This window comes from Ammodytes marinus (genome assembly GCF_949987685.1).
Source record: "Ammodytes marinus genome assembly, chromosome: 24".
NCBI classification, from domain to species: Eukaryota; Metazoa; Chordata; class Actinopteri; order Uranoscopiformes; family Ammodytidae; genus Ammodytes; species Ammodytes marinus.
In genome coordinates this window covers 2,469,375-2,494,040 of record NC_137228.1, presented here as the reverse complement: position 1 = coordinate 2,494,040, position 24,666 = coordinate 2,469,375, and the positions used below count along the sequence as shown (strand labels likewise).

Genomic DNA, 24,666 nt, shown 5'->3' with positions numbered 1-24,666 from the left:
TGGTCACGTAGGACTAGCAAAGCGCTATATACCATAATATATAAGTCAGTCCATTTACTGTTAAGTTGAGGTAGGTTTTTTGTTTTTCTTGTCTTTGAGCAGACCCCCTCTCAAGTTAACACACTCCAGAGGGGGTCAGAGCACAGGGTCAGCCATAGTACAGAGCTGGTCCTGTAACAGTGCCTTGCTCAAGGACACAATGTGTAGAGATGGATGGCATCCAACCAGCAACCTCATGGTTACTGGTCGGCCCCCTCTAGAACATCCTACCATTGCTTACCACCTTAACTTAACTGTTGTGTGTGTGTGTGTGTGTGTGTGTGTGAGTGAGACTGCAGTATAGAGCGAATTTAGTGGTCAAGTTTGACTAGAAAAGTGCTTTATAAGTTGACTACAGTCCATTTCCCATTCCCTTACCCTCTGTTGTGTGTGTGTGTGTGTGTGTGTGTGTGTGTGTGTGTGTGTGCGTACGTGTGTGTGTGTGTGTGTCTGTCTGTCTGTGTGTGTGTGTGTGTGTGTGTGTGTGTGTGTGTCTAACCCTTACCCCCCCCCAAACCCTCTCTATTGTCTGACTACCCCCCTACTCCCTTATCCTTACTCCATTTTCTCAATAAATTTTCCTCAAATAATATAAAAAGTCTTGTGTTTTCATCTGTCTGGTCTATGATAAATGATGTGTTGGTTCTGGTATTCTAGCAATGTGTGTCTTTCTGTGTGTGTGTGTGTGTGTGTGTGTGTGTGTGTGTGTGTGTGTGTGTGTGTGTGTGTGTGCGTGCGTGCGTGCGTGCGTGTGTGTGTGTGGGCGGGGTCTCGGCTGCGTTACGGTTAATACAGAGCGGACTGTGCACGCAACAGCAGTCTGCAGCAACCAACACTTCAAACTGGAACACACCGGGAGACCGCGCGACAGGTAAGGCTCGCGATCTTTAACACACTACTGCCCACGAGCGCATTTCAATTGCACCTGATTCGGATAAGTTTAAAGTTCAGAAAACCAAATGAAGGTCTAACTTTGAAAATTCGACAGTGAAACTCTGTAGAACTATAGGCAATGTTATTAGAATATCACAAGAGACTGGCAGTCCAGTTGAAGACAATAGCCTACAAACCGCTCATGCAACTGTAATTAGGATAAAAGTGAATTCATCCTATGCATTACTAGTAGTAATATTAACATGATTCATAAGAATATAGCCTATATGCTTATGATAGGAATGCCAGAGAAAACGGATATTTGCATTCAATTTATATTTAAAAAGTCTAAAATTAAAAAAAATATATATCATAAAATATCATAAAGCAATATTTTTCATGGAAACTCGAGCACTGTAGCACTATAGAAGAAATTAAAACAGCTGATTACAGTCCATTTCAGGCCATTTGTAGTAATAATTCATTTATAATTAAAACCACAATTATTATTTTATTTAAAAATCGGTCACATCTGTTATAACTGTGCCAGGCTTCACGAGAAAGAATAATATTTTGCAAAAATATGTCAGCACCTTTGTCAGTTGTGTAATGTGTGTGAGTATGCAGCAGCAGTAGTAGGATACATTGTTAAACAGGTTTAAAGCTTGAAGACTAATGTATCCACACTACTTCTGTGTAGGGTACAGGTCCGAGTGCATTAGATTTTTTTGGAGTCCTTAAAATGTTACATTAGCACAGCAAAATGCAGTTCACATACATTCAAACTCCCTTGACAGACTATGGTTGAGAGCAGTCGGCATGAGTCCCTTTCTTTAATGGAACAGAATACAGTTATCTGCACAATGTCTTGAAGACCTACTTCACCAGTGGGAATATGAAGGTGTATTGAACTCTGAGATCCTATGTAGTGTAAATGTGCAAAAATGTTCTAAATATATTCATCCAGTCTGAGAAAAGGCAGAAAGAGTGTTTTATGGTCTCACTGTCTCACCCTAAATGTTCCCATGCGTGACATCACCCATGGTAAAATGTAGGGTTAGGATTAAAAGGACAGCTGGGCCAAGGGAAGACTGAGGGAAGAAAAACCTCATTCATTATATTATAGGTAAATGGTAAAATGGTAAATGGACTTGACTTATACTTGAATTGAATTGAATTGAATTGAAAAGGTTTTTATTTCGAACAAGTAAATAATAAAAAATAAAAAAGCAATAATAAACAATAAAATAAATTAAACAAGTGGACAGTTACAGTAAAGTAATATTTACACACAGTGAAAACCACAAATGAAAATAAACTGTCTTGCACTTGCTTTACCTGTTCGAAAAGGGGTGAGAAGAAGAGTCTCCTAATAAACTCTAAACGCAGAGAATAACTTTCAAATAGCTTGTAGCTGGAAATGACAAGACCTCTGTTTACCCAGCATTCCCCTCAAGACGCTTCTTTTTTTTTAGCCTTGTACTTCTTATTTGAATTCAATATTTACTCTACTGCAAGTATAGCATCAGGAGTAAACTCTCCACCAGTGAATACAGTGGGTCCAACATATACTCTGGTGAGGGAATGTCACTAATAATAATAATGGTTTGGATTTATAAAGCGCTTTACAGGGTTCCAGGTTCCATTCATTCACACACAGGCATACCGGTGGTGGTAAACTACAATAGTTGCCACAGCTGCCCTGGGGCAGACTGACGGAAGCGTGGCTGCCATTCAGCGCCTACGGCCCCTCAGACCACCACCTCAAACATACAGCAATCATACACATTCACACCAGCAGGGCTGTACAGTGCGACAGTTTTGATCGCATTTGCTACTGAAATTGATCACGTGCGATGATGAATACAAGTCCAGTCGCACCAGTGCTAATGAGCAGATGCTGTCTGTTTGAGACACAGAGGAGCTATGCACAATACTGCTTAGAGGGCTCTACATTAACACTCTCCAAATGCGGGTGAATGTAGTCTTAGGCGAGTAAGTTATTATTCTACCCTCCACTTTGGCTGGTGAAAGATGTGTGCTCGGGATCTGTGCTTGTGCGGCGATTATAGTGTCTAACTTCACCAACGGTTAAAAACAGGAAGGAGACGGCTCTCTTTACATTAACGCAGTCAAGTTAGTGCGTGTGCAAACAGAACATTTCCTGTGTGCCTTCACAATAAAAGTTGGTTACTAGCCAAATGCGAGTTGACTCTTATTTTGAAGCAGGTAAGAACAGGAAGTTAGCGCTTCACAGCCCTGCAGTCAACCATGGACCTATAAAGAAAGCAGCCAACAGCAGTAACTATCTATGATTTAAACAAAGATTGACACAACCTATTTAACTTGGCCTAAATTGTACAACTATGTTTACTAATTTATTTAATAGGCTATATGTTCAATGTTTTAAAGTATGGTTTTCATTAAAAGAATGAAATGTTCTAAAAATGTTTGTTATTATTAGCCTAATATAATAATGATATGTTTATAAAAATATATAGGTATAGACATTATTTTTATAGTTTTATGGGGGGGAAATAATTCTGAATCAGCAAAAAAATTGCCATTGGCAGGTTAGACTCTTTTGTCTAAATTGCAATCAGTGCACCCCTATTCATTTTTCTACAATTATTACTGCACACTAGGATATCATATTCATTGAGAATCTCAAATAAAACCAAGATGACATGCTCAAAGGTAATTAGAGCTAAATGCAAGGGTTAGGGTCATGCAAGTTTTCGATCATACTTTGTGTGCTACCAAATTTATTTTTGTGCTACTGAATTTTTTTGCTTGCTAGCACCAGTGCTACCACTTTAAAAAATAAGCGTACAGCCCTGACCAGGCAAGGTGGGTGAAGTGTCTTGCCCAAGGACACAACAACCATGACACAGATGGCAGAGCGGGGATCAAACTGCTAACCTTTGGATCATTGGCCAACCCGCTCTACCACCTGAGCCACGGTTGCCCCATTACTAGTCAAACATTTCGACTGCATTGAGATGGTCAGCCGTCCCGCATCAGCTATACTGCAAACAAACAACCAGCCCTGATGCAGGGCCCACATACACAGTCCCATATCGAGGCTAGTGATAGCATTGCTAACAGAAAAACACAGCTAGGTATTAGAGAGCAGCTGAAGCATGATTCAGTATCGAGTCTAATCTTCGTCTTCTGCAATAATAAACATGACATGGTGAATGACATTTTCACTTTTTTCTTACATGTTTTAGAGTGACAGATGGACTGATTTAACTGAGAAAAATAAATGGCAGATTAATCGCTGGTGAAAATAATGACTTAGTTAGTGGAAGGCAGCCCCTGATTGGTTCATGTAGTCGTCAATCTAGCCTCCAGTCAGACCAGGCCCCTCCCCGCTTTATGTCCGTTGAGGCTAGATTGATGACTACATGAACCAATCAGGGGCTGCCTTCAACTGAGGTCTATCAGTCGATTGGATCTCGGTCAATACATCAGCTGTGTGATTTCAAATATATAGGGTTTTCTATATAATGCAATTGGATGAGATGGAAAAAGTTATATACGCAATAAATACATTCTAAATAATGCAAAAGGGAAGGAAAAAACCAAACCGTATTAAAAAAAAAGTAAATAAATTTAAATGTGCAATATGAGGAACATTATTTACAATATGTGCAATTTGTGAAAGGCTTTGCTATGGGGACCGTAGACAAAGATCCAGTGTTAATACGCAGCCTAGGTTCTGTAAACGGGGTACACATACAGAGGGTGTACGCCAACAGTGATTCAAACAAGCTTTCTCCAGAACCACTGACTTCACCTTTAAAGCTGGGGTATATGATTTCTGAATGGTCAAAGTTAACATGAGAGGTACACTTTGACCAATCAGAGCGAGAAAAAATGGCTGTTGGGACTGTCCATTCACTTTGGCACCAACTTTTTTGGTGTAGAGCGTGTCAGGGAGGTATAGGGGAGGGACCAAAGAGAACAAGTGGAGCGGTTGAGGTATTTGGAGATTCGAATCTCTATCTATTTAGGCAGGGTCAACTGAAAGATTGGGAAATGATAAATCCATTGTCTTCGGAGCTTTACCCGTTTGGATTCTTTGATCATTTTTGTTCTATCTGTTTCTCATGACTCCCTCAACTTTGATCACAGGGCAACACTTTGTGCCCTTTAACAACAGTGCACAAGGGATTGGCATACTTCTAAAGAGCATCAATTGATTCATTGCTTAGTCCAACATTTAATTATACGCGAGAGATTATTGAGGGGTGGTTGACTTAAACAAGCAATGCAAAGCAGAAACAACACAAACAGAATGTATACAATGCTGAATACACATTGTAGTATAGGGGAGAACGGGGTAAGTAGGCACACTTTTTACTCTACTGAGAATTGCTCATCACCTAAACATCTTTCGATAGTCATTCCTACATTACATTGAAGCTTAAAGTGTTGGCTTGAAATGTGTACCCCTCACTTTTTCTATCTTATTGTAATAAAGAAGAAATTAATCATCAAAGACACCCTTACACATTGTGACAACCAACCCCATCAAGGGGTCGGTTGTCATACACTATGGGGTTGTTTGTCACAATGTTATCTTAATGGGAATAATCTTGAAAAGAAGGAAAGAAAGTATAACTAAATTTGAAAATGCAATTGCATTGTCAAGTTGACAAATAGGCCTATATAACTTACTGTAGCCTTGGCAGCTTGTCTAGTTTGGGATGCACTGGGTTGTTTTGATTTTGTTGCCCTTTTTTCCTTTGCATGCTAGCTGCCTTTTCCTGCTCTATTCTTTCCTTCTCTGGGGTGTCAGTGAGGATACAGCTTGACAATTTATTTCGTTATTGGGTTCCTTTTCTGGCTGTAGCCTTTGGATAACTTGTGACAACCAACCCCCCCAAAAATGTGACGACCAACCCCAACTTGAATTTTTTGCTAGCATCAAGGCCAACAACCATCTGACAACTAATTAGCTTGCTAACCACAATCTAAACTATAGTTTACCCTTCACACTTTTTATGGGTAACAAGTGTTTTGTTATAAACCCATTCTGTAAAAGCCTAGAAGAAAAATACTGAGGAGCTAAATATTTTCAATTTGACATGAAAAACACAAATGGTCCTCTCACCTCAAATTCAGCAGTCTAACTCCAAGGAAGACTATGTAGGTGACCTCTTATCCCAATTCTGGATATTTACATACCAAAATTTCACAGACAGCGCCTTCTGGTTCCGAGATATAATGATTGTGACAACCAACCCGTGTGACAAATTACCCCGTTCTCCCCTACACATTGTACACTACAATATAGCCTATTTAGCAAGTAGAGTTATGCAGATTTATGATAATATTACAGATATGTTAGATATCTCTGCATTTAAAAAAGGGTATGAAGGTATTTATTTGAATGTGTTCTAATGCTCGAGTTATGATACTGGTTTACAAAGCGCTTAATGGTTTAGGGCCTAAATATATCTCACTTACTTCCATACTATGAACCTTCTAGAGCTCTCAGATCAACAGGGGCCCGGCTACTAAACAGTATAGACATAGGACTAAACAGGGTGAAGCTGCATTTACTTATTATGCTTCATATAAATGGAACAAACTTCAGAAGATTTTTGATGCGCCCAAACTCTAGCAGCTAAAGGTTTAAGTCGTTGATGCTTTACGACTTGCGTTTAACTGCTCCTAAATACATTCCTTATTATTTGGGGCGAATGTGGCTCAGTTGGTAGAGCGGGTTGGCTGATGATCAAAGGGTTGGAGGTTCGATCCCCGCCCTGCCACCTGTGTCATAGTTGTTGTATCCTTGGGCAAGACACTTCACCCACCTTGCCTCGTGTGAATGTCGATAGTTAGCCTGCTATGTGAGAATGGTAACGTGGGAAAGGAAAACAGGTGTCCCTTGTAAAAATAGTCTTTGGTCTCAATGGGATTTACCTGTATAAATGAAGGTTAAAAAAAAAATCCCACTTTCAGAAGCACCGGCACTCGTTAGGAATTTTATTTTGTTGTTATTGTATTCATGTATTTGATTTGCTCTTATATATTCTTTCTATGTAAAGGACTTTGAATAACCTTAGTGTATGGATTGTGCTGAATATATTTTTTTAAATTGTAGATTGTTTTTTAACATATACTGGATTGCATTGCATTGCACTATTTATAGTTTTAAAAGTTTGTACATTTGTGTTTGTTGCAGGATTCCAGATGACCATTTTCCTTTGGGGCTCCTTCAATCAAAACCACAATTGTTCAGGCTGCCCATACATAAACTGAGTTGATTCCCAAAGCTGAGGTTAACTACAAAGCGTCGAAAACTTGGACTACTTAAATCATTCTAGTGATGATTATTTCACCATACCCTGTTGTACACCCTAGGATCAGATTCAGACACCGATCTGCAGAATTCAATTTATTGCAAATTCAGTGTCACACGTGTCTCAGCACTTTTATTCTAGATCAGGGGTCATAGCTAGATTTAAAGTGAAAAGCAACTGAATGTGGACACTTCTCTTCATCAAAGAAAAGAGCCTCAACAGTATCAAAGATGGCCACGATGGAAGTGTTGGACATCACTGTTGTAGCGTTCTACTTCATCCTGGTGCTAGCCGTCGGCTTCCTTGCCATGAGGAAAGCCAACCGGAGCACGGTGAATGGCTACTTCCTCGCCGGCCGCTCCATGAACTGGGCCACCGTGGGAGCATCTCTGTTCGTCAGCAACATAGGGAGCGAACATTTCATCGGGCTGGCCGGCTCGGGCGCTGTTAGCGGCTTGAGTGTGGCCGCGTGGGAGATAAACGCTTTACTGTTGCTCCAGTTGCTAGGCTGGGTGTTTATCCCCGTGTATATCCAGTCCGGTGTCTACACCATGCCAGAGTACCTGTCAAAACGCTACGGCGGGAGGCGGCTAAAGGTGTACTTTGCCGCGTTATCCCTGATCCTGTACATCTTCACCAAGCTGTCCGTGGACCTGTATGCCGGAGCCTTGTTCATCCAGGAATCCTTAGGGTGGAACCTCTATCTGTCCATCTTCCTCCTCATCGCCATGACTGCTCTGCTGACGGTCACTGGCGGTCTGGTCACCGTCATCTACACAGATACGCTCCAGGCTTTCCTGATGATCGCTGGAGCCCTCTGCCTCACGGGCATGAGCCTCTACCAAGTGGGAGGACTCGAAGGTCTTGTATATTTGATCTTTGTGCAATGACGTTAAAGCTGGGGGTATATGATTTCTGATTGGTCAAAGTTAACATGAGCTGTACCCTTTGACCAATCAGAGCGAGGCTCCGATTCTCTTCTTATTGGCTGTTGGGACTGTCCATTCACTTTGGCACGACTTTGTTGGTGTAGAGCGTGTCAGGGAGGGACCATAGGGGAGGGACCAAAGAGAACAAGTGGAGCGGTTGAGGTATTTGGATTCGAATCTCTATCCCAACTGCCATTTTCTCCCCAAATCCTCCACCCCAGCTTTAAACCATGTTATTATTTAAACTACAATTTAATATGAATGCTTTTACCATATGTAACCATCTTCTAAACTATGTCCTGCCCTGTCATTTTTAAGGCTTGAGGACCAAGTACATGCAGGCGACTCCAAACATCACTGCCATCTTGCTGTCTTCACCCAACCTGACATATTCTGAATCCTGCCTACACCACCTCAACCCCAAGGCAGATGCTCTGAAGATCCTTCGAAGCCCCACGGATCCAGACCTACCTTGGCCCGGTTTCCTACTGGGCCAGACTCCTGCCTCTATTTGGTACTAGTGCAAGTCTTTCAATGTAGAGTTCATCTCAATGTAGATTGAGATGAATGTTTGAATATTAAAGGTTCAGTAAGCGGAATGGTCATTTAAGCAAACTTTCTGTCAGTGACTGCAGTTAGCAGTCCCCTCCCTCGTCCCTACGTCACCACATTAATGCACTGCGGTCTTCAAGCAGCAAGTTATCTAGCATCATCTCAGATAAGTAAGTGTGATAAAACATGATAAAAACCATCAGAACAGACATTGGGAAGGAGTTTTACCTGCTCCTCCATTGTAGGCGCATACACATTCACCCATCTGTCGCTCTGCATGTGCACCGGCAGTGAGACGGGTGCTGGTTTGTAACGTTCTCTCTTCTGATTGGTTAGTGGGATCCCAGAAAAGTGTATTTGCTGATTACATGCAGAGCGGGTGACTGAGAGATCGGCTTTATGAAACGCGCACACTGTATAAGTGATCACTGTATGAATGAAGAGCGATTTAACACTTATATTAATATAAAAAAATCGCTTACTGAACCTTTAAGGGTCCCCAGAAGATGTATTCTAATCAATTTGGAATGTTGTCTTGAGGTAGTGTAAGTCCTGTACAAAACAACAGTGAAAATACATTGAGTTGATTGTTCAATTGTTCATTCCATCCCACATTTTTTGCATTCAAGCCACAGTGTACTGTAGCTTGTTTAGGTAGACTTTTAGTCTTACTGACATGCACTATAAAATGATTTTATGTACCACAGCAGGGAACTTAACATGTTTGTTTAACAACAGCGCTTACACCCATTGTTCATTTATAAAAACCATTAGGGTCTGTTTCATGAACAGGAATAAAAGTCTTGTGTAGCTAATCCTTAGCGCTATCTAATAAATGAGCGTTCCGAGCCTCTGTGGGACTGTACTGAGGTGAAGTATTGCTATAGGCTAAGTGATGCTAACGTTCTCAGAAAGAAATGGTTAAAGGTATGATTGTACTATGATCCACATTTACCATATTTGTTTAGGGAGATATCTGACCATGTTTGATTTAGTGCATTCTCCTATTGGCTAAGTTCCCATTTGCATACATCCTCCAGGCAGCATGGCTATCAATACCAAATGTAATGGCAATCCATCATTGATGTTGTCATGTCATCCTCATTGGGGTGCTAGAGGAAAAGTGAGGGTTAATCATGTAAGTCAGTAGGCTTAATCATCTGCTACATTGAATGTGTGTAGAAGAGTTCATCACAATCCATCCAATAGTTGATGAGATATTTCAGTCTGGACCAGAGTGGTGACCGACTGACCACCGGTCCAACTCTCCAACCGAACAACAAACCGACTAACATTGCCATCCCAATATTCCTCGTCCTTGCCAACAAAGCTAGCCTTTAGAGTCAGTTCAAACAGCACAGGTAATAAAAAAGGGAGTACACCCATGTCCTTGCAACATTGATACTTCCTACATTTTAGAGGACTTATTGTAATCACTGTGTGTTCCAGGTACTGGTGTACAGATCAAGTGATTGTTCAGCGGGTTCTGGCAGCAAAGAACATTGCCCACGCCAAAGGTTCTACTCTCATGGGTGGCGCTCTGAAAATTCTACCTATGTTCATCATCGTCATCCCAGGTAATCGTTTTTTTTTTTTTAGTGACTTTCACCCGAAATCCTGACTGTGGCATCGCTAAATGACTGATCTGTTCATTATCACGGTTCCAGGCATGATATCCAGGATCTTCTTCGCCGATGAGTTGGCGTGCATCGGGCCAGAGCACTGCATGGAAGTGTGCGGTTCTGCAGCCGGCTGTAGCAACGTGGCTTACCCGCGGCTGGTCATGTCCGTGATGCCCGTGGGTCTGCGCGGCCTCATGATGGCTGTCATGATCGCAGCTCTGATGAGTGACCTGGACTCTATCTTCAACTCGGCCAGCACCATATTCACTCTGGACATCTACAAGATGTTACGGAAGCAGGTGTCGTCCAGGGAGCTGGTGGTAGTCGGCAGGCTGTTTGTGCTTTTCATGGTGGTCGTCAGCATTGCCTGGGTGCCTGTCATCATCGAGATGCAGGGAGGCCAGATGTTCTACTACATCCAGGAAGTCTCGGACTACCTGACTCCGCCCATTGCCGCTCTCTTCCTGCTCGGCATCCTATGGCCCCGCTGCAATGAGACGGGTGCCTTCTGGGGTGGGATGGTAGGTTTTGCCCTCGGAGCGTTGCGTCTGGTCTTGGCTTTGATTTACCGCGAGCCCCACTGCGACCGGCCAGATGAACGGCCATCTCTCATCAAAGACGTTCATTTCATGTACGTGGCAGCCGTCCTGTTCTGGGTGTCGGCGCTTGTGACCGTAGTCGTGAGTCTCTGCACTCCTCCGCCCACAAAAGAACAAATCGGAAACACTACTCTGTGGGGGTTGAACAAGAGAAAGAAGCTAAGACGGCAAGAGAAGGAGAAGGCTGAAGAGAACATGACTGTTCTGAAGCCTCTGAACCATGCCGTCCTAAATGGAAACAGTTTGCCCGATCCTGGGGCCAGTCTTGAAAATGCTCAACCTAGCAACGGTCATGCCATCACAGCCAGCGACGTAGAAACCCATTGTCCGATCCAAAATGGTTGTCATTCGATCATTTCTGATCCTAAAATGTTGGAAGAGGTAGAGGGGACTGGGGTGAGGGATGGGGTGGAAGAGGAGGAGGGCTGCTTTGGAGGAGGGGCAGTGGAGGATAGGAGATGTATGAAGGCTTTAGGATGGCTCTGTGGCTTCCAACAGAAGCCATCCAAAGCTCAGGTCATCACAGCCCAGGAGCAGGAGCAGATCGTGGACCAGCTCCTGCATGAACCTCCAAGAATCAGAATCCTCCTGAACATAGGACTGGTCATGATTTGCTCTGTTGGGATCTTTCTTTTCATCTATTTCTCCTTATAGGCTTGGTTGAGTTCAAATAGTGGGCCATGTTTGTCCCTTGCAAGAATGGCTTCCAGGTTAAGCTTTTCTTACATTTTTCTTTACTTTTTAAATATTGATAACTTGAAAGGGTTCAGTATGCCTCCAACGACTAGTTTGTACAAATGTTATATGGACACATGGAAGCAGTTGTGTTTTATAAGCTGCAAGTCCTGGCAAAAAATCCATAATCCAAACATATACTAGTCTACGCTTGTTTACCACATACTTACGGTTTAACTGTTGGTCTTCTTCTTTTTTTTCTTTTTTTTATTACACTTATGTAACAACGTTGTGTAAACCGTTACATTAAGCCAGAAAGCAGGTCAAACCAGCCACAGCCGTGTCGACTGTGGCTCAGTTGGTAGAACGGGTCGGCCGATGATCAAAGGGTTGGAGGTTTGATCCCCGCCCTGCCACCTGTGTCATAGTTGTTGCGTCCTTGGACACTTCACCTACCTTGCCTCGTGTGAATGTCGATAGTTTGCCTGTTATCGGTGTGTGAATGGTGACGTGGGAAAGGGAAACTTGCAAAAGAGTCTTCGGTCTCAATGGGATATAGTACCTGTGCTATTTTCAGTGCAAGAGAATACACAATCTTATCTTAATCTTAAATTTTAAGATTGTGAATTGTGAAATGTGCGTACACCTACTTTTCTGGGCCACGCACGGTTGATAAATGAGGCCCACTGTCCTATTTGTAGCACAATTTAACATTGCCCCCTGAACTATGGGGCTCATTTATCACAAACACACACACACAGCAACAAAAAAAAAATTCAGGTGGACTGTAATCAAACTGTTTGCAGGACTACAACATACGATACCAGGAATATATTTTATTGGGGGGGAAATATTCTATGCAGGGCTGTGCCATATTCAGTGTCAGTAAACATATATTGACTAATAGTGAATAGGCAATCAATGATGCAAACCCTCAAAACAGAGTGAAAAGTGGACCGTTTCCATCACATCATAAAGTTATAATTGTTTGATATAACTTTAAGGAGGACTTTAGAGTTTCTACCAATATTTCAAAATGAATGAATGCATGAATCCATTCATTCATGGTGATGGTGCATATGAAAATAGACAGGCTAATTTAGTTCTGTTTTTTGTTTTTTTTTGGCACTTACCTTGGTTGTTACACCCCAACATTACCGACTTTTCGTTGGTGTGCCACTTACATGTATTATCGTTCACACTGGCAATCTTTATCTAATGCCTTGACAGGATTACTATTGAATACAAAGGACTATACCAAGGATATTAAAGCACCTGTTGGACAAGCATGTCTGTTAAGGCAGTCAGTGTACAGTATGCTAAGTGTTAGCACAGATTATATTATTCTTTAATTCTCATTTCAAATGGATGCTTAAGATATCCTTGTGTTTATCTGTACATGTGAGACACAAAGGGTTAAAGGTTTGATTTCAACACAAGTGTTCGAGAGGGATGTCTGTTCAAACTGTGCTGCATTGAATGAGATCTTGTCATAGGTTTTTTTTTCTTTTTTCAAATTATTTAAACCTGCAGTGTGTAGAATTTTGGGATTTTTCTCATAGCAGACTTCTAATATCCATAAGTACGTTTAATTTAGTGCATAATAGCCGATTTTTTTGTATTATTATTTTTTCCTCATATTACACACTGCACCTTTAAATTTATTTTGTATGATACATGTCATGCTGGTCTTACGCAAAGCCTGCTCTCAGATGTGAAGGGGGATACTGTCAGTGTCTCCTCATCTCCTGGGTTGATCCAGTGAATATTGTCTTATATTATCTTTTTTTTAAATGGTACAGTTTAACTGAAGTTAGTTGATCCGAGACCGTTTATACCCCATTGTTTTACACAATAAAAAATAAGGATGGAACTCCCCAAATCAGTGTCTTTTCCTTTATTGATTCATGTCCAATCCCACATCTTGGTCTTTTTTTAAAATGTGGATGATGATGTCATAAAGAACATCTAACCAGACTGGTTATGTGTATATACTATCTATGGTTGTGCTCCACTGAAAGGCCTCATGAGGGCTGTTGTGTGTTCACAGAAACAACACGCTGCTTGCTATGCCTGGTAGTAGGCTATCGCTGGACTGATGTGTGGCCTCCAAACGCAACACATACAATGGGAGTTTTTTTTTTATTGATTTATTATACAGTCTGTCTCAAGTTCCCTGGTGGATACATACAGGTGAAACTCATATTATTAGAATATCGTTCAAAAGTTCATCTATTTCAGTAATACAACTTAAAAGGTGAAAATAATATATTTTATAGACTCATTACAAGCAAAGTGAGATATTTCAAGCCTGTATTTGTTATAATTGTGATTATTAGGGCTTACAGCTTATGAAAACTCCATATTCAAAATCTCAGAAAATGTTAATGTTACATGAAATCAATAAAAAAGGGATTTTAAATACAGAAATGTCGGCCCCCTATAGAGTATAATCATGCATATGTACTCAGAACTTGGTTTGGGCCCCTTTTTGAATGAATTCTTGCCTCAATTCCAATTCATTTTCCATGATATTATAATAATATGAGTATCACCAGTATTACCAGCTAAACCTACCACTGACATAATTCAAAAACACAACAGGTATATTTAAATTTGGTCCACAGCATACCTTAAGTTATTTTAATTAGTGCCATGCATACTGTGATGGTCCCCAGAAAGTCAATCCTATTGATTTTGTTCATCCATTTAACTTTTCATCCAGCACCATCATCTGATCACAGTTTCAGGCTGCGTTCCAATCCCCATACTATGTACTATTTAGTATGGTAGAAAAAAAAGATTAAGGATGTCCCGATTCTTGTGGCCAGATTTAGTGTGGTTAGAATGTCTACTGCATCCGGGCAAGATTTTTAGTGCTGAAAACAGCATGCTATTTGGACGATTCTGACCCACAATCCAGTGCACACCGGACCGGAAGTGACGCCACATCGATGGAGCCTCCAAATGAAAACGAACGGGGATGCGACGGATAAAAAATCAAGAGGCAAGATCAAGGCGCAATGTTATGACGAAATAAATATGTAAAAGTATGTCCCAAGTGTGTGCCTACTGCATGCTAACAAGATTATTTTTATGGTCAGATGTAGTATGTAGAATAGAAAAAGAAAGAGTATGAGATTTGGAACGCAGGGTGTGTTTCTCCAAAACTTTGCTTTATGACCAAATAACTGCAAAACATTTGTGCGTCATCAGTATGTTAGCATTATCACTGTGGCCATAGATAGTTAGCTCAGAGTACCTTTATTATGGTTTGAATAACCAGGAATTTGTGAACTAAAACAATAGATCCTTTATTGACATGATGCGACTCTGCAACTGGCAAACGCTCCATATTTCAAATCCTTTCCCCCTAGTTTGTTATGCTGACTTCATTAAACCTGCAGTGTGTAGAATTTTGTTGTTTTTTCATAGCAGACTTTGTAGAAAATAATTACAACATCCATACGTTTGTTTAATTTAGTGCATAATAGCTGAAACATTTTTTTAGATTTATTTATTTTTTCCCTTAGAAAGGGTCTCTTATATCTCCATATGTCTCCATATCATGGACCAAGGCATGGGCGCCGCCATTTTGGAAGCGTCATAGTTGGAATGTCATCAGCTCTACAGAAGCACAGAATGGAACAGTTGGCCACACTGTGTCCATCAGAACTACCAGCTGGAATGTTCTTGAAGAATTTCTGTTGCTTCTCTGAACGGGAGCCATAGAGACCAACTGTTGTGATGATTTCATGTTACACACTGCACCTTTAAACGCTTAAACCTTTTCAAAATGCAAATGGTGGCTGCCTCTCAATGTTGTTGCGTTTATTGCATATTGTCATCGGCGAGAGGACTTTTTGTGGAATAGAGCACACATCTGAAGAGACATTAAAAAGAATTTCAGTACGGTCATTTTCTAAATCAGTTTTGTAATTCGCTAGGGAATGCTTTGATCTGATTGGCCAAAGGGTGTGCATTATATCCTATATAGTAGCTGTGACAGAGTGCCGATGTCAGTCTTCTAAACCAATCATCACAGCTGGCACACACTTCTAGCAGTTTTTTGCCCCAACATATGCCATGTTATAAACACTATATATGAACTGATTTATGAGATAACTAAAACATTAATTACTGGATTTCGTTAAGGTTACATGAAATACACAAGACATGTGTTGGAATGTGCTGTTAATAAGTTAATCATGGTGGCCATAAGCTCAAATGGCCTTCACATTCTGTATTACATGACATTTACATCACAAAAGGAAAGGGGGGCCGACTAGTAACCACAAGGTCGCTGGTTCGATCCCCGGCACCGGACAGGAGGGTTTTATTTGTAAAACTAGTGGTGGCTGCTATTACATCTACGGTGCACCACCACCTCTACTATTGTGTCCTTGAGCAAGGCGCTTAACCCCAAAACTGATCCAGGGGCGCTCTCTGACTGTTACGGTGTGGCAGACAGGCAGGCAAGCAGGACCCAAACGCAAGACGTCTTAGCAAAAGAATAATTTATTAAGCTCAAAAAAGGCCAACAGGCAAAAAGGGTCCAGGACCAGGAGCACAATAAAACACAAGTACGCAGGGAACACAAAGGACAAGGACTCAGAAATGTACTTTGCACTAGTTGCTCCGTGCTTGTGGAACCAACTGCCACCTGACAAATGTGATTCCCTCTACATTTCACTCAACTTAACGTATCATCAAGCCAACATGCCATCAGTCACACAGACCAAGATGACAGTGACAACATGGTGTGCTGCAAGTGGAAAGTTACAGATTTGAAGTGGAAAGTCACTGGGTAGAGACAGACACACCACACACACACACACACACACACACACACACACACACACACACACACACACACACACACACACACACACACACACACAAGCTCACTTAGTCTAGTTGGCTCCATTTGTTTTCTCTTTGGTGCCTTCAAGTTCATATTACCACAATACAAGCTGTTCCAGGAAATGTGCGTTCTTTCTTGATAAACACTGATAATAATCAAACCAAACAGAATCAAGGTGCAAAGGTGATGCCAGGAAAGTGAGTTAATGGATGAATGTGAGTTAATGAATTTGAAATACTTGGAAAGCTGTTGAGCTAAGTATGTACATGATGTGGGGGGGGGGAAGCTGGGGCGAAGTGGGTAGGGCGGTCAACCCTCAACCACAGGGTCAGTGGTTCGATCCCCCCATCTGCCAAAGTGTCCCTGAGCAATACACCGAACCCTAAATTTCTACCGATAGTGTGAGTGAATGGGAATGGGAACAGGTCTCCATTGAAAAAGAGTCTCAGGTCTCAATGGGATTTACCTGTATAAATAAAATTAAAATTAAGGTTGTATTCACACATGCCGTGTTTAGTTCAGTTGAAACGAACTCAGATGCACTTCTGCCTTCGGTGCGCATCTTTCAGACAGGTGTGAATACAGCAATCGCACTCGGGGGCGGACCAAACAAACGCTCCGAGACCCAGTTGAAGAGGTGGTCTCGATGCGCTTCAAAACGTACTCTGCTGCAGTTCGTTTGTGGTGTGAATTTGGCCGGACTCGATCCGACCCAATTGCAGGAAGCACTGTGCCTTTTCTTTTTTAATAAATCGCTGTCAGCTTCACATTATAGGAAAGTGTTGTTGTCGCCATTGTTAGGAAGATTAGTTGTGGTTTGACCGGGAGCCCCGAGCCAATATATTACATTTGATAGACAGGACGCGTAAACATGCTGATGTGTTCAGCGATCAGATGAAGGAGAGGGGAGCGTCTCCCGCACAGTGACAACAGGTTCACGCTGCGCTTTGTATGAAGTGCGTGTTTTTACTTTGCATCCCATGTTACGGTACCGTCAATACTACCCCTGTGTCAGTTTGGAGCTGAGCCGCGCCAAACTCACACCCAGCTGACACACGGCTAATTCAGCTGTGTCAGCTTGAGCCTATTCCTCGCGAGCCGTGCGTCCAGCAGCAAAAATACAGTAAATATTATGTTTCACATCGTAGGCTACAAGCCACACATTGACACAGGCCTACATATTATAACCATATGAAACAACAATAATTTGATGTTTTTTTAAATTTTATTTATAGGCTAGATGTTGGCCTATTTATTTATTTATTTATTATTTTTAACCCCATATCGTATCAGTTATATATTTCGCAGTTTTTACTTCGTTTTACCTGCTTCTCTCCACCCCAGAATGTCTGTCCAATGAATGAATGACCTCAGATCACGTGTGGTTTTGCTTCGTGATGCTGGTTCACTTGCAAAAGGGGCAATATGAAAGTGGACCACACCAAACAAAAAAAATCTAAACTCTATTTGGTCTGGACCAAAGCAAGTGAACTAGCGGACTTTCCCAGTGTGAATACACCCGTAGGCTACTGCTCACAGAATCAAATTTGTCTTGGGAATTATTTATGGACTCAAATAGTGTCTGACAACTTATTCAAAAGCAAATGAGAACTGACCATTTACCACAGGGAATATGTATATATATGTTTGTTTGTGGGTCAAACCAAAACATGAATTCATACAGTGTTTCACCCACCACCCAGGACCAATATGCTCAGCCAGTTGTTGACTATAAAGGCCCAAAATTACTAAATGTGGCGCACACACAGACACAGACACACACACACACACACACAGACATACACACACACACACACACACACACACACACACACACACATCATTAAGAATATAATAGCATGCCGCCGGAGTGACACATCAAAGATGGAGGATTCCCAACACTCTGACAGATTGAGGTCACATTCCCGCAGTTATTTTATTCAACTTCATCTTGTTGGTACACGCAGACTGCAAATAGATACAGACAATATCTTTCCATGTAAAACTGTTATATGAACATGTGACCAGATATCATTATATATTTATATGTGTTCTACCTGATCTGATAGGAAGCTCCTTGCATGGATATAGAGGTTGAGAATGCATGTTATTAAAGCTGGGGTATATGATTCGGGAGAAAATAATACTGGATAGGATTTATATAGCGCTGTATTCCCTAAGGACTCAAAGCGCTTACATGGTTCCAGGTTCCATTCATTCACACACAGTCATACCGGTGGTGGTAAACTACGATAGTAGCCACAGCTGCCCTGGGGCAGACTGACGGAAGCGTGGCTGCCATTCCGCGCCAACGGTCCCTCCGAGCACTACCTCAAACATACAGCAGTCATACACATTCACACCAGGCAAGGTGGGTGAAGTGTCTTGCCCAAGGACACAACAACCATGATTGGATAATTGGCCAACCCGCTCTACCAACTGAGCCACGGTCGCCCCAAAATAGCAGTTGGGATAGAGATTCCAATCCAAATACCTCAACCGCTCCACTTGTTCTCTCTGGTCCCTCCCTGACACGCTCTACCTGCTGTAGGTCCTCCCTCCCAACGGCAGAATGCGCGTTCATGTCTCTTCAACTAGTGTCTTTCCCGGTCTGTCCTCGTATCCTTGCTGTCTTAGCAGTGTAAGCAGTTGTTGTTAAACGGGAACTTCGCTCTGATTGGTCAAAGTGTACATGAGCGGTGGCAATTTTTGGGGGCGGCACACAGAGGCAGGGGAGAGCAAAGTGATGAGTAGATATTCTCAGACCACTTCACCTACATATAGCTGAATGGCTAATATGACATTGTTGACAAATATTACAGTGAAAAAGTTACCCACCCTAGCTTTAAAACCAGTTGGAGAAAGTTGGATTTTCCTTGAAAGAACTATTTTATAATATCAGCAGGTTTATTGCCAAGCAAGTTTTCACACAGCAGGAATTTTGCTTTGGTATATTGGTGCGTACAAAAAACAGAGAGAAAATAATTGGTAAAACCGAAGCCAAGAATGTAAATAGTAAAAAATAATGAACAATAAATACAATTATTTGGAATAATTTGCAAAAATCTGTTTCGGAGATTAAAAGAGCTGTGCAATTTGTGTAGGAGTGTGCAGAGTGTGTTCGCTAAAGACGGTCCAAAGTTCACAGTGTAAAAGATGTGCGTTGGGGTAATGCATTGAGCCCTATATATACTATCTATGATTGAGACAGCTGAGGAGACTGGAGGTAGCTGTAGTGTATAGTATCAAGGTTCATGGTCAACTTTACTGTCCAAAAAATGGAAATATGTCTACTGCTTTACCATTAAAGGTGAAGTAAGCAATTTATTTATGTTAATATAAGTGTTAAATCGCTCTTTATTCATACAGTAATCACTTATATAGTGTGCACGTTTCATAAAGCCGATAAAACTTTTCGGGAATCCCACTACTGATAACCAATCAGAAGAGAGAACGCTACAAACCGGCACCCGTCACTTCCGGTGCACGTGCAGAGCAACAGATGGGTGAATGTGTGTATGCGCCTACAATGGCGAAGCAGGTAAAAATCCTTCCCAATGTCTGTTTTGATGGTTTTCATCATGTTTTATCACACTCATGGATCTGAGATGATGCTAGATAACTCGCTGCTTGAAGACCGCAGTGCATTAATGTGGTGATGTAGGGACGAGGGAGGGGACTGCTAACTGCAGTCACTGACAGGAAGTTAGCTAAACTGTTCTGCTTACTGAACCTTTAATTAACAGTTTGAAAAAATCAATGGAGCAGATTCAAAATGTAATAGTTTAGACAATAGAAAAACCACAAGATCCTGATTAAACTATATATTTGATTTTTTATAAATCAATCAATCAATAACCTTTATTGACACTGAGGTTTCCCAATAAACGCAATCACAAGGATAACATATAATGAGCGGAGAAAACAGAAATAAAATAGGATAAAAAAAAGTCAAATATATTAATTAAAATTAAATAAATAGAGTAAAATACGAAAAAAAGAGCAAGAATGAAATAAGATGAAATACTAAATGAACAATGAATTCAGCTAAAACAGATGCAGTCCGATGTGTAGAATTCAGAAATCCTAGATTGGAATAAACCAAAAGTAGGGTTATATTATCTCATTTTATAATTCAACGATTAAAAAAACCGACGGATGATAATCAAGCAGTTTAACAATCTAACTGTGTGTGGGAGGAAGGGTTTTTTATACATGTTGATTGCATTTTAAGTGCATTCCTTATAGGGGAGCTGGTCTGGGATCTGTACCTGGGGCCGCTGTGTTGAGCCCATAGGTTGAGCCGCTGATAAAGAGGAGAGGAGGCCCCCTGGTGGAGAACTGCTGCCAATGGACAGTATGTGCCACACTGTAGCTGAATCTCAATCCAGGGGTTGCAGCATAGGAAGGCTGCATTTGAAGACCGATTGCGTCATAGCGGCGCGCAAAGGCTTGTTCCATTAGCAAGGCTCCTTCATATGCGGCCGAGAAATGCAGCCTTCGTTTCACGGTTTTGAAGGCTGCAACAGATGGATCCTTCGCGGCCCAACATATCCCAAGATTCATTGCGTCTTTTTCAGAGATGGCATCAAATAACAAAACAGCACCGTGTTGCTCCATCTTCTTAACTTTTATCTTCCTTTCTTTTTTTCTTGTACTTTTTTTTCTTTTCGTCTGGTAGGCAACTTCTTTTTCTTTTTTCCTCCGTTGACAAGGCTGTCTCCGTTGGCAGCAATCAGGGTAGCTAGGCAGCACAGGAGCGGCGAGTCGTCACGCAAACCGGAAATGCTTGTAAACGGAGACCTGCGGAGACCGTCTCGTTTAACAACGCTCGTTTGGCCTTCGAATCCGCCTTCACAGGCTATAGCCTTCATGGCTCATTTACTTCTGGAGACAAACCCTGCGTTCCGAATCGCATAGGCCTAACGATTTCTTTTTTCTATTCTACATACTGCATCCGATGATAAAAATAATCTAGTTAGGATGCAGTATGCATTTGGGACATACTTTTACTATTTTATTTCATCATAACATTGCGCCTTGATCTTGCCTCTTGCTTTTATATCCGGCGCACCCCCGTTTGTTTTCATATGGAGGCTTCGTCGATGTGACGTCACTTCACGTGCGCACCGGATTGTGGGTCAGAATCGCCCAAATAGGATGCAGTTTTCAACACTAACAATCTTGGCCAGATGAAGTAGGACATCTGGGTACTTCCAACCATCCTAAATCTGGCCACAAGAATTGGGACATCCTAAATCTTTTTTCTACATACTATATAGTAGAAAGTATGCGATTCGGAACGCAGGGAGAGGCTGCTCTCATGTCTCCTATTCATGGCTCATTTACTTATGGAGACTACATATTTGTTAGACAGACACATACCTGCGTTCCAAATCACATACTTTTTCGTTTTACTACACTATACCAAAGTACAGAAGAGTTTTTAGGGCCACAGGAGAGAAACAAAATCAGATGAGGAAGATTTTTTTCCCCCATTATGTTGAGAAATGTCAAGAATAAAGATGAATACCTCCAAAATGCTTTTGGGAGTTACTGGGGCATTTATGTATTTTCAGCACACTACAATTGACGTGCATGTATTGGGGCATCCTAAACCTTTTTCTGGCATACTAAATAGTATGGAAGTATGGGGATTGGAACGCAGGGATAGACAAATATCCATGTCTGCATGTTCCAAAGACGAGTTATGTATTTATTGATGAAGACATGCATTATGTCAAACTGTAAGTGGCTCACCTCATTTAAATCTCCTTCTATTAAAGCTGGGGTATATGATTTCTGATTGGTCAAAGTTAACATGAGCGGTACACTTTGACCAATCAGAGCGAGGCTCCGATTCTCCGTTCTTATTGGCTGTTGGGACTGTCCATTCACTTTAGCACCGACGTTGTTGGTGTAGAGCGTGTCAGGGAGGGACCAGAGAGAACACAAGTGGAGCGGTTGAGTTATTTGGATTCGAATCTCTATCCCAACTGCTATTTTCTCCCAAATCATATACCCCAGCTTTAATATGTTCTGTTTACCATTGAGTTATTTAAAAAATGTATATAGTGTAGTGATTCGCTAAAAGTATCCATAGTACATACTAAGGAAATTACTAATATGTACAGTAAGTAAATACATGGACTTATTTATAATTTATATTCCCAAAACCATACAATTCTATCATAGAGATAGAATAGATAGATGAGGTATCTTTACTCTCAAATAGATGAATGTAGTCTTTTTTTAAATGGAAAAAGGCAATATGTCAAGCATATATTTAAAACGATCTCCAGCACATTACACATAGAATCAAATAAAAGCATGTGTTGTGTTGATCCCTCCTATTATTCATTGGGAATCATTCATTTGAACGGCATGGGGGGGTGTACCAACACTTCTATATGCTGTGCAGAAGCCAGCTGTGTGCTTCTTCAACACAGATCACAAGGTTCTGCTTTAGACATGTGCATACTCGCTCTCAAACATGTTTTACCACTATCTGGTGAGCTGCTATAGGGAACAGAAACAAAAACGTACACGCAAAAATAGGACTCTAAAATAAGTAATTATTTGATTTTGTGTTATTTCCACTAAAAGACAAGTGTACTTCAGCATTATATAGTGAAATAGCAAGTATGGAAGCCTGTTGTGCTCCAATATGGAACTAACTTAAGTAACAGATGTTCTTAGATCGCCTGTACTGTAGGCCTACATCTGCTGTTTGCTGAAAGTGTCATCTCTCCTTTCCACCACAAGAGGGAAGCCTCCCTCCTACATACTCAACATGTATACACTCCATACTGTCTACTTAACCATCGATTGTGTATGCGAGGAGAAGGAAAAGTAACCTATCGATCCGTATGCAAAATCTTCTCAGAAGTGAGCACTCATCCGGGCATTTCTCGCCTACACAAACTCGCATACTCAACCACAACATAGTCAAAATTGGCGTCAAAATTAGTACGAGTAGGACGTTAGTGCTTTCCGAACACAGCCACTGACACCCCTGATCATCCCGAGGTCCAGGCACAAGTATTCACAAACTTTTTCAGTAGAATGACTAATATACCACAATATAGAAAATACTCCATAACAGGTAAAAGTCATACATTGCTTTAATGTTGTCTTTTTTAATTTGTAAAGTAAGTAGGCCTACAAACTGCTGCCACACAAATGTAGTGTAGTTAAAAAGTCAACTAGTTCTCTCTGAGATGTAGTGGACTAGAAGTAGGAAGTTGCATAAAAATGGAAATATTTAAGTACAGTACAAGTACTACAATAGACAGCAGTGATTAGAACAGCTGTAAAGCGGAGGGATAGCCTTCATAATATCATGGAATGCCTCTCGTCCAATCAAATGAGAGAAGGCCCACTCTGTATATGAGATTCATACATTTTCCTAATGTATTAACCTGGAGACACATGCACAGTTTTCAAAAGGCAAATCACTATTGGCCAAGCACAATTTGGCCATTTTACACACACACACACACACACACACACACACACACACACACACACACACACACACACACACACATTATCTCTTTATAACCAGTGTATTTTTACAACATCTTTAGTCTAACTGTTGTTTATGGTACTGTGTCTCTCATTTTTTTTTTTTTTTTTTAAATATGTGTCCTTTTGGGTCAATATCAGATGGAAATAAAACCAATGCAAACCTATTTTGAAGCCAGGAGTGCAATGATGATGTCCTTCAAGCTATGTAGGCAATACAAGCAGGCTTATACATTGAACTGTCAGGCCTGTGCACCATTTCTGTTAAGGAGCTGGGACTATATCAAGTGCTATATGCTAGGCCTACATTAGCCTACCATGTGTTTGCTCAGTGTATCCTAGCCGCCATCTGAAATATCCAAATTAAATCTTTCGACATCTTTTTTAGCCTTTAAGTGAATGTGACATTTCTGTTTGTGTTCATTAGACTATGGTATTCCATGAACTTGTCACTTTCTCATCTCATCACTCAAAGGCCTATTTTATCTATTTTATTTAACCTTAGGCTATTTATACTCGAGATATACTTCCATATCCTATGGAAATTCTCATATGCTATCACATATTTGTATAGGCTGCACAAAGGCTAATAATGTAGGCCTAGGCCTAATCGCTTTCTTTTTGCAAACTTTTCTATCGGTAAGTAGCCTAAAGATGAGTAGAAAATCT

The 24,666-nt window shown here is 41.1% G+C and overlaps 1 protein-coding gene across 1 annotated transcript; it reads left to right on the top strand.

Moving 5' to 3' along the window:
* The first annotated feature begins 861 nt into the window (after positions 1-861).
* On the top strand, positions 862-13,463 carry LOC307269695 (sodium/myo-inositol cotransporter-like). The gene is made up of 5 exons (XM_080052701.1): positions 862-910; positions 7,112-8,090; positions 8,477-8,672; positions 10,160-10,287; positions 10,378-13,463. Exons 2-5 carry the CDS (start codon positions 7,460-7,462, stop codon positions 11,583-11,585), a joined length of 2,163 nt encoding a protein of 720 aa, XP_079908827.1. The 5' UTR covers positions 862-910; positions 7,112-7,459; the 3' UTR covers positions 11,586-13,463.
* Positions 13,464-24,666: the final 11,203 nt, after the last annotated feature.

What these genes read in the sequence shown, in the direction of transcription:
- LOC307269695 (XM_080052701.1), top strand. Translation starts at nt 7,460, where the DNA reads ATGGCCACGATGGAAGTGTTGGACATCACTGTTGTAGCGTTCTACTTC. An exon ending in CAGACTCCTGCCTCTATTTG is followed by an intron (nt 8,673 to 10,159) that starts GTACTAGTGCAA and finishes TGTGTGTTCCAG; the next exon opens with GTACTGGTGTACAGATCAAG. An exon ending in GTTCATCATCGTCATCCCAG is followed by an intron (nt 10,288 to 10,377) that starts GTAATCGTTTTT and finishes TCACGGTTCCAG; the next exon opens with GCATGATATCCAGGATCTTC.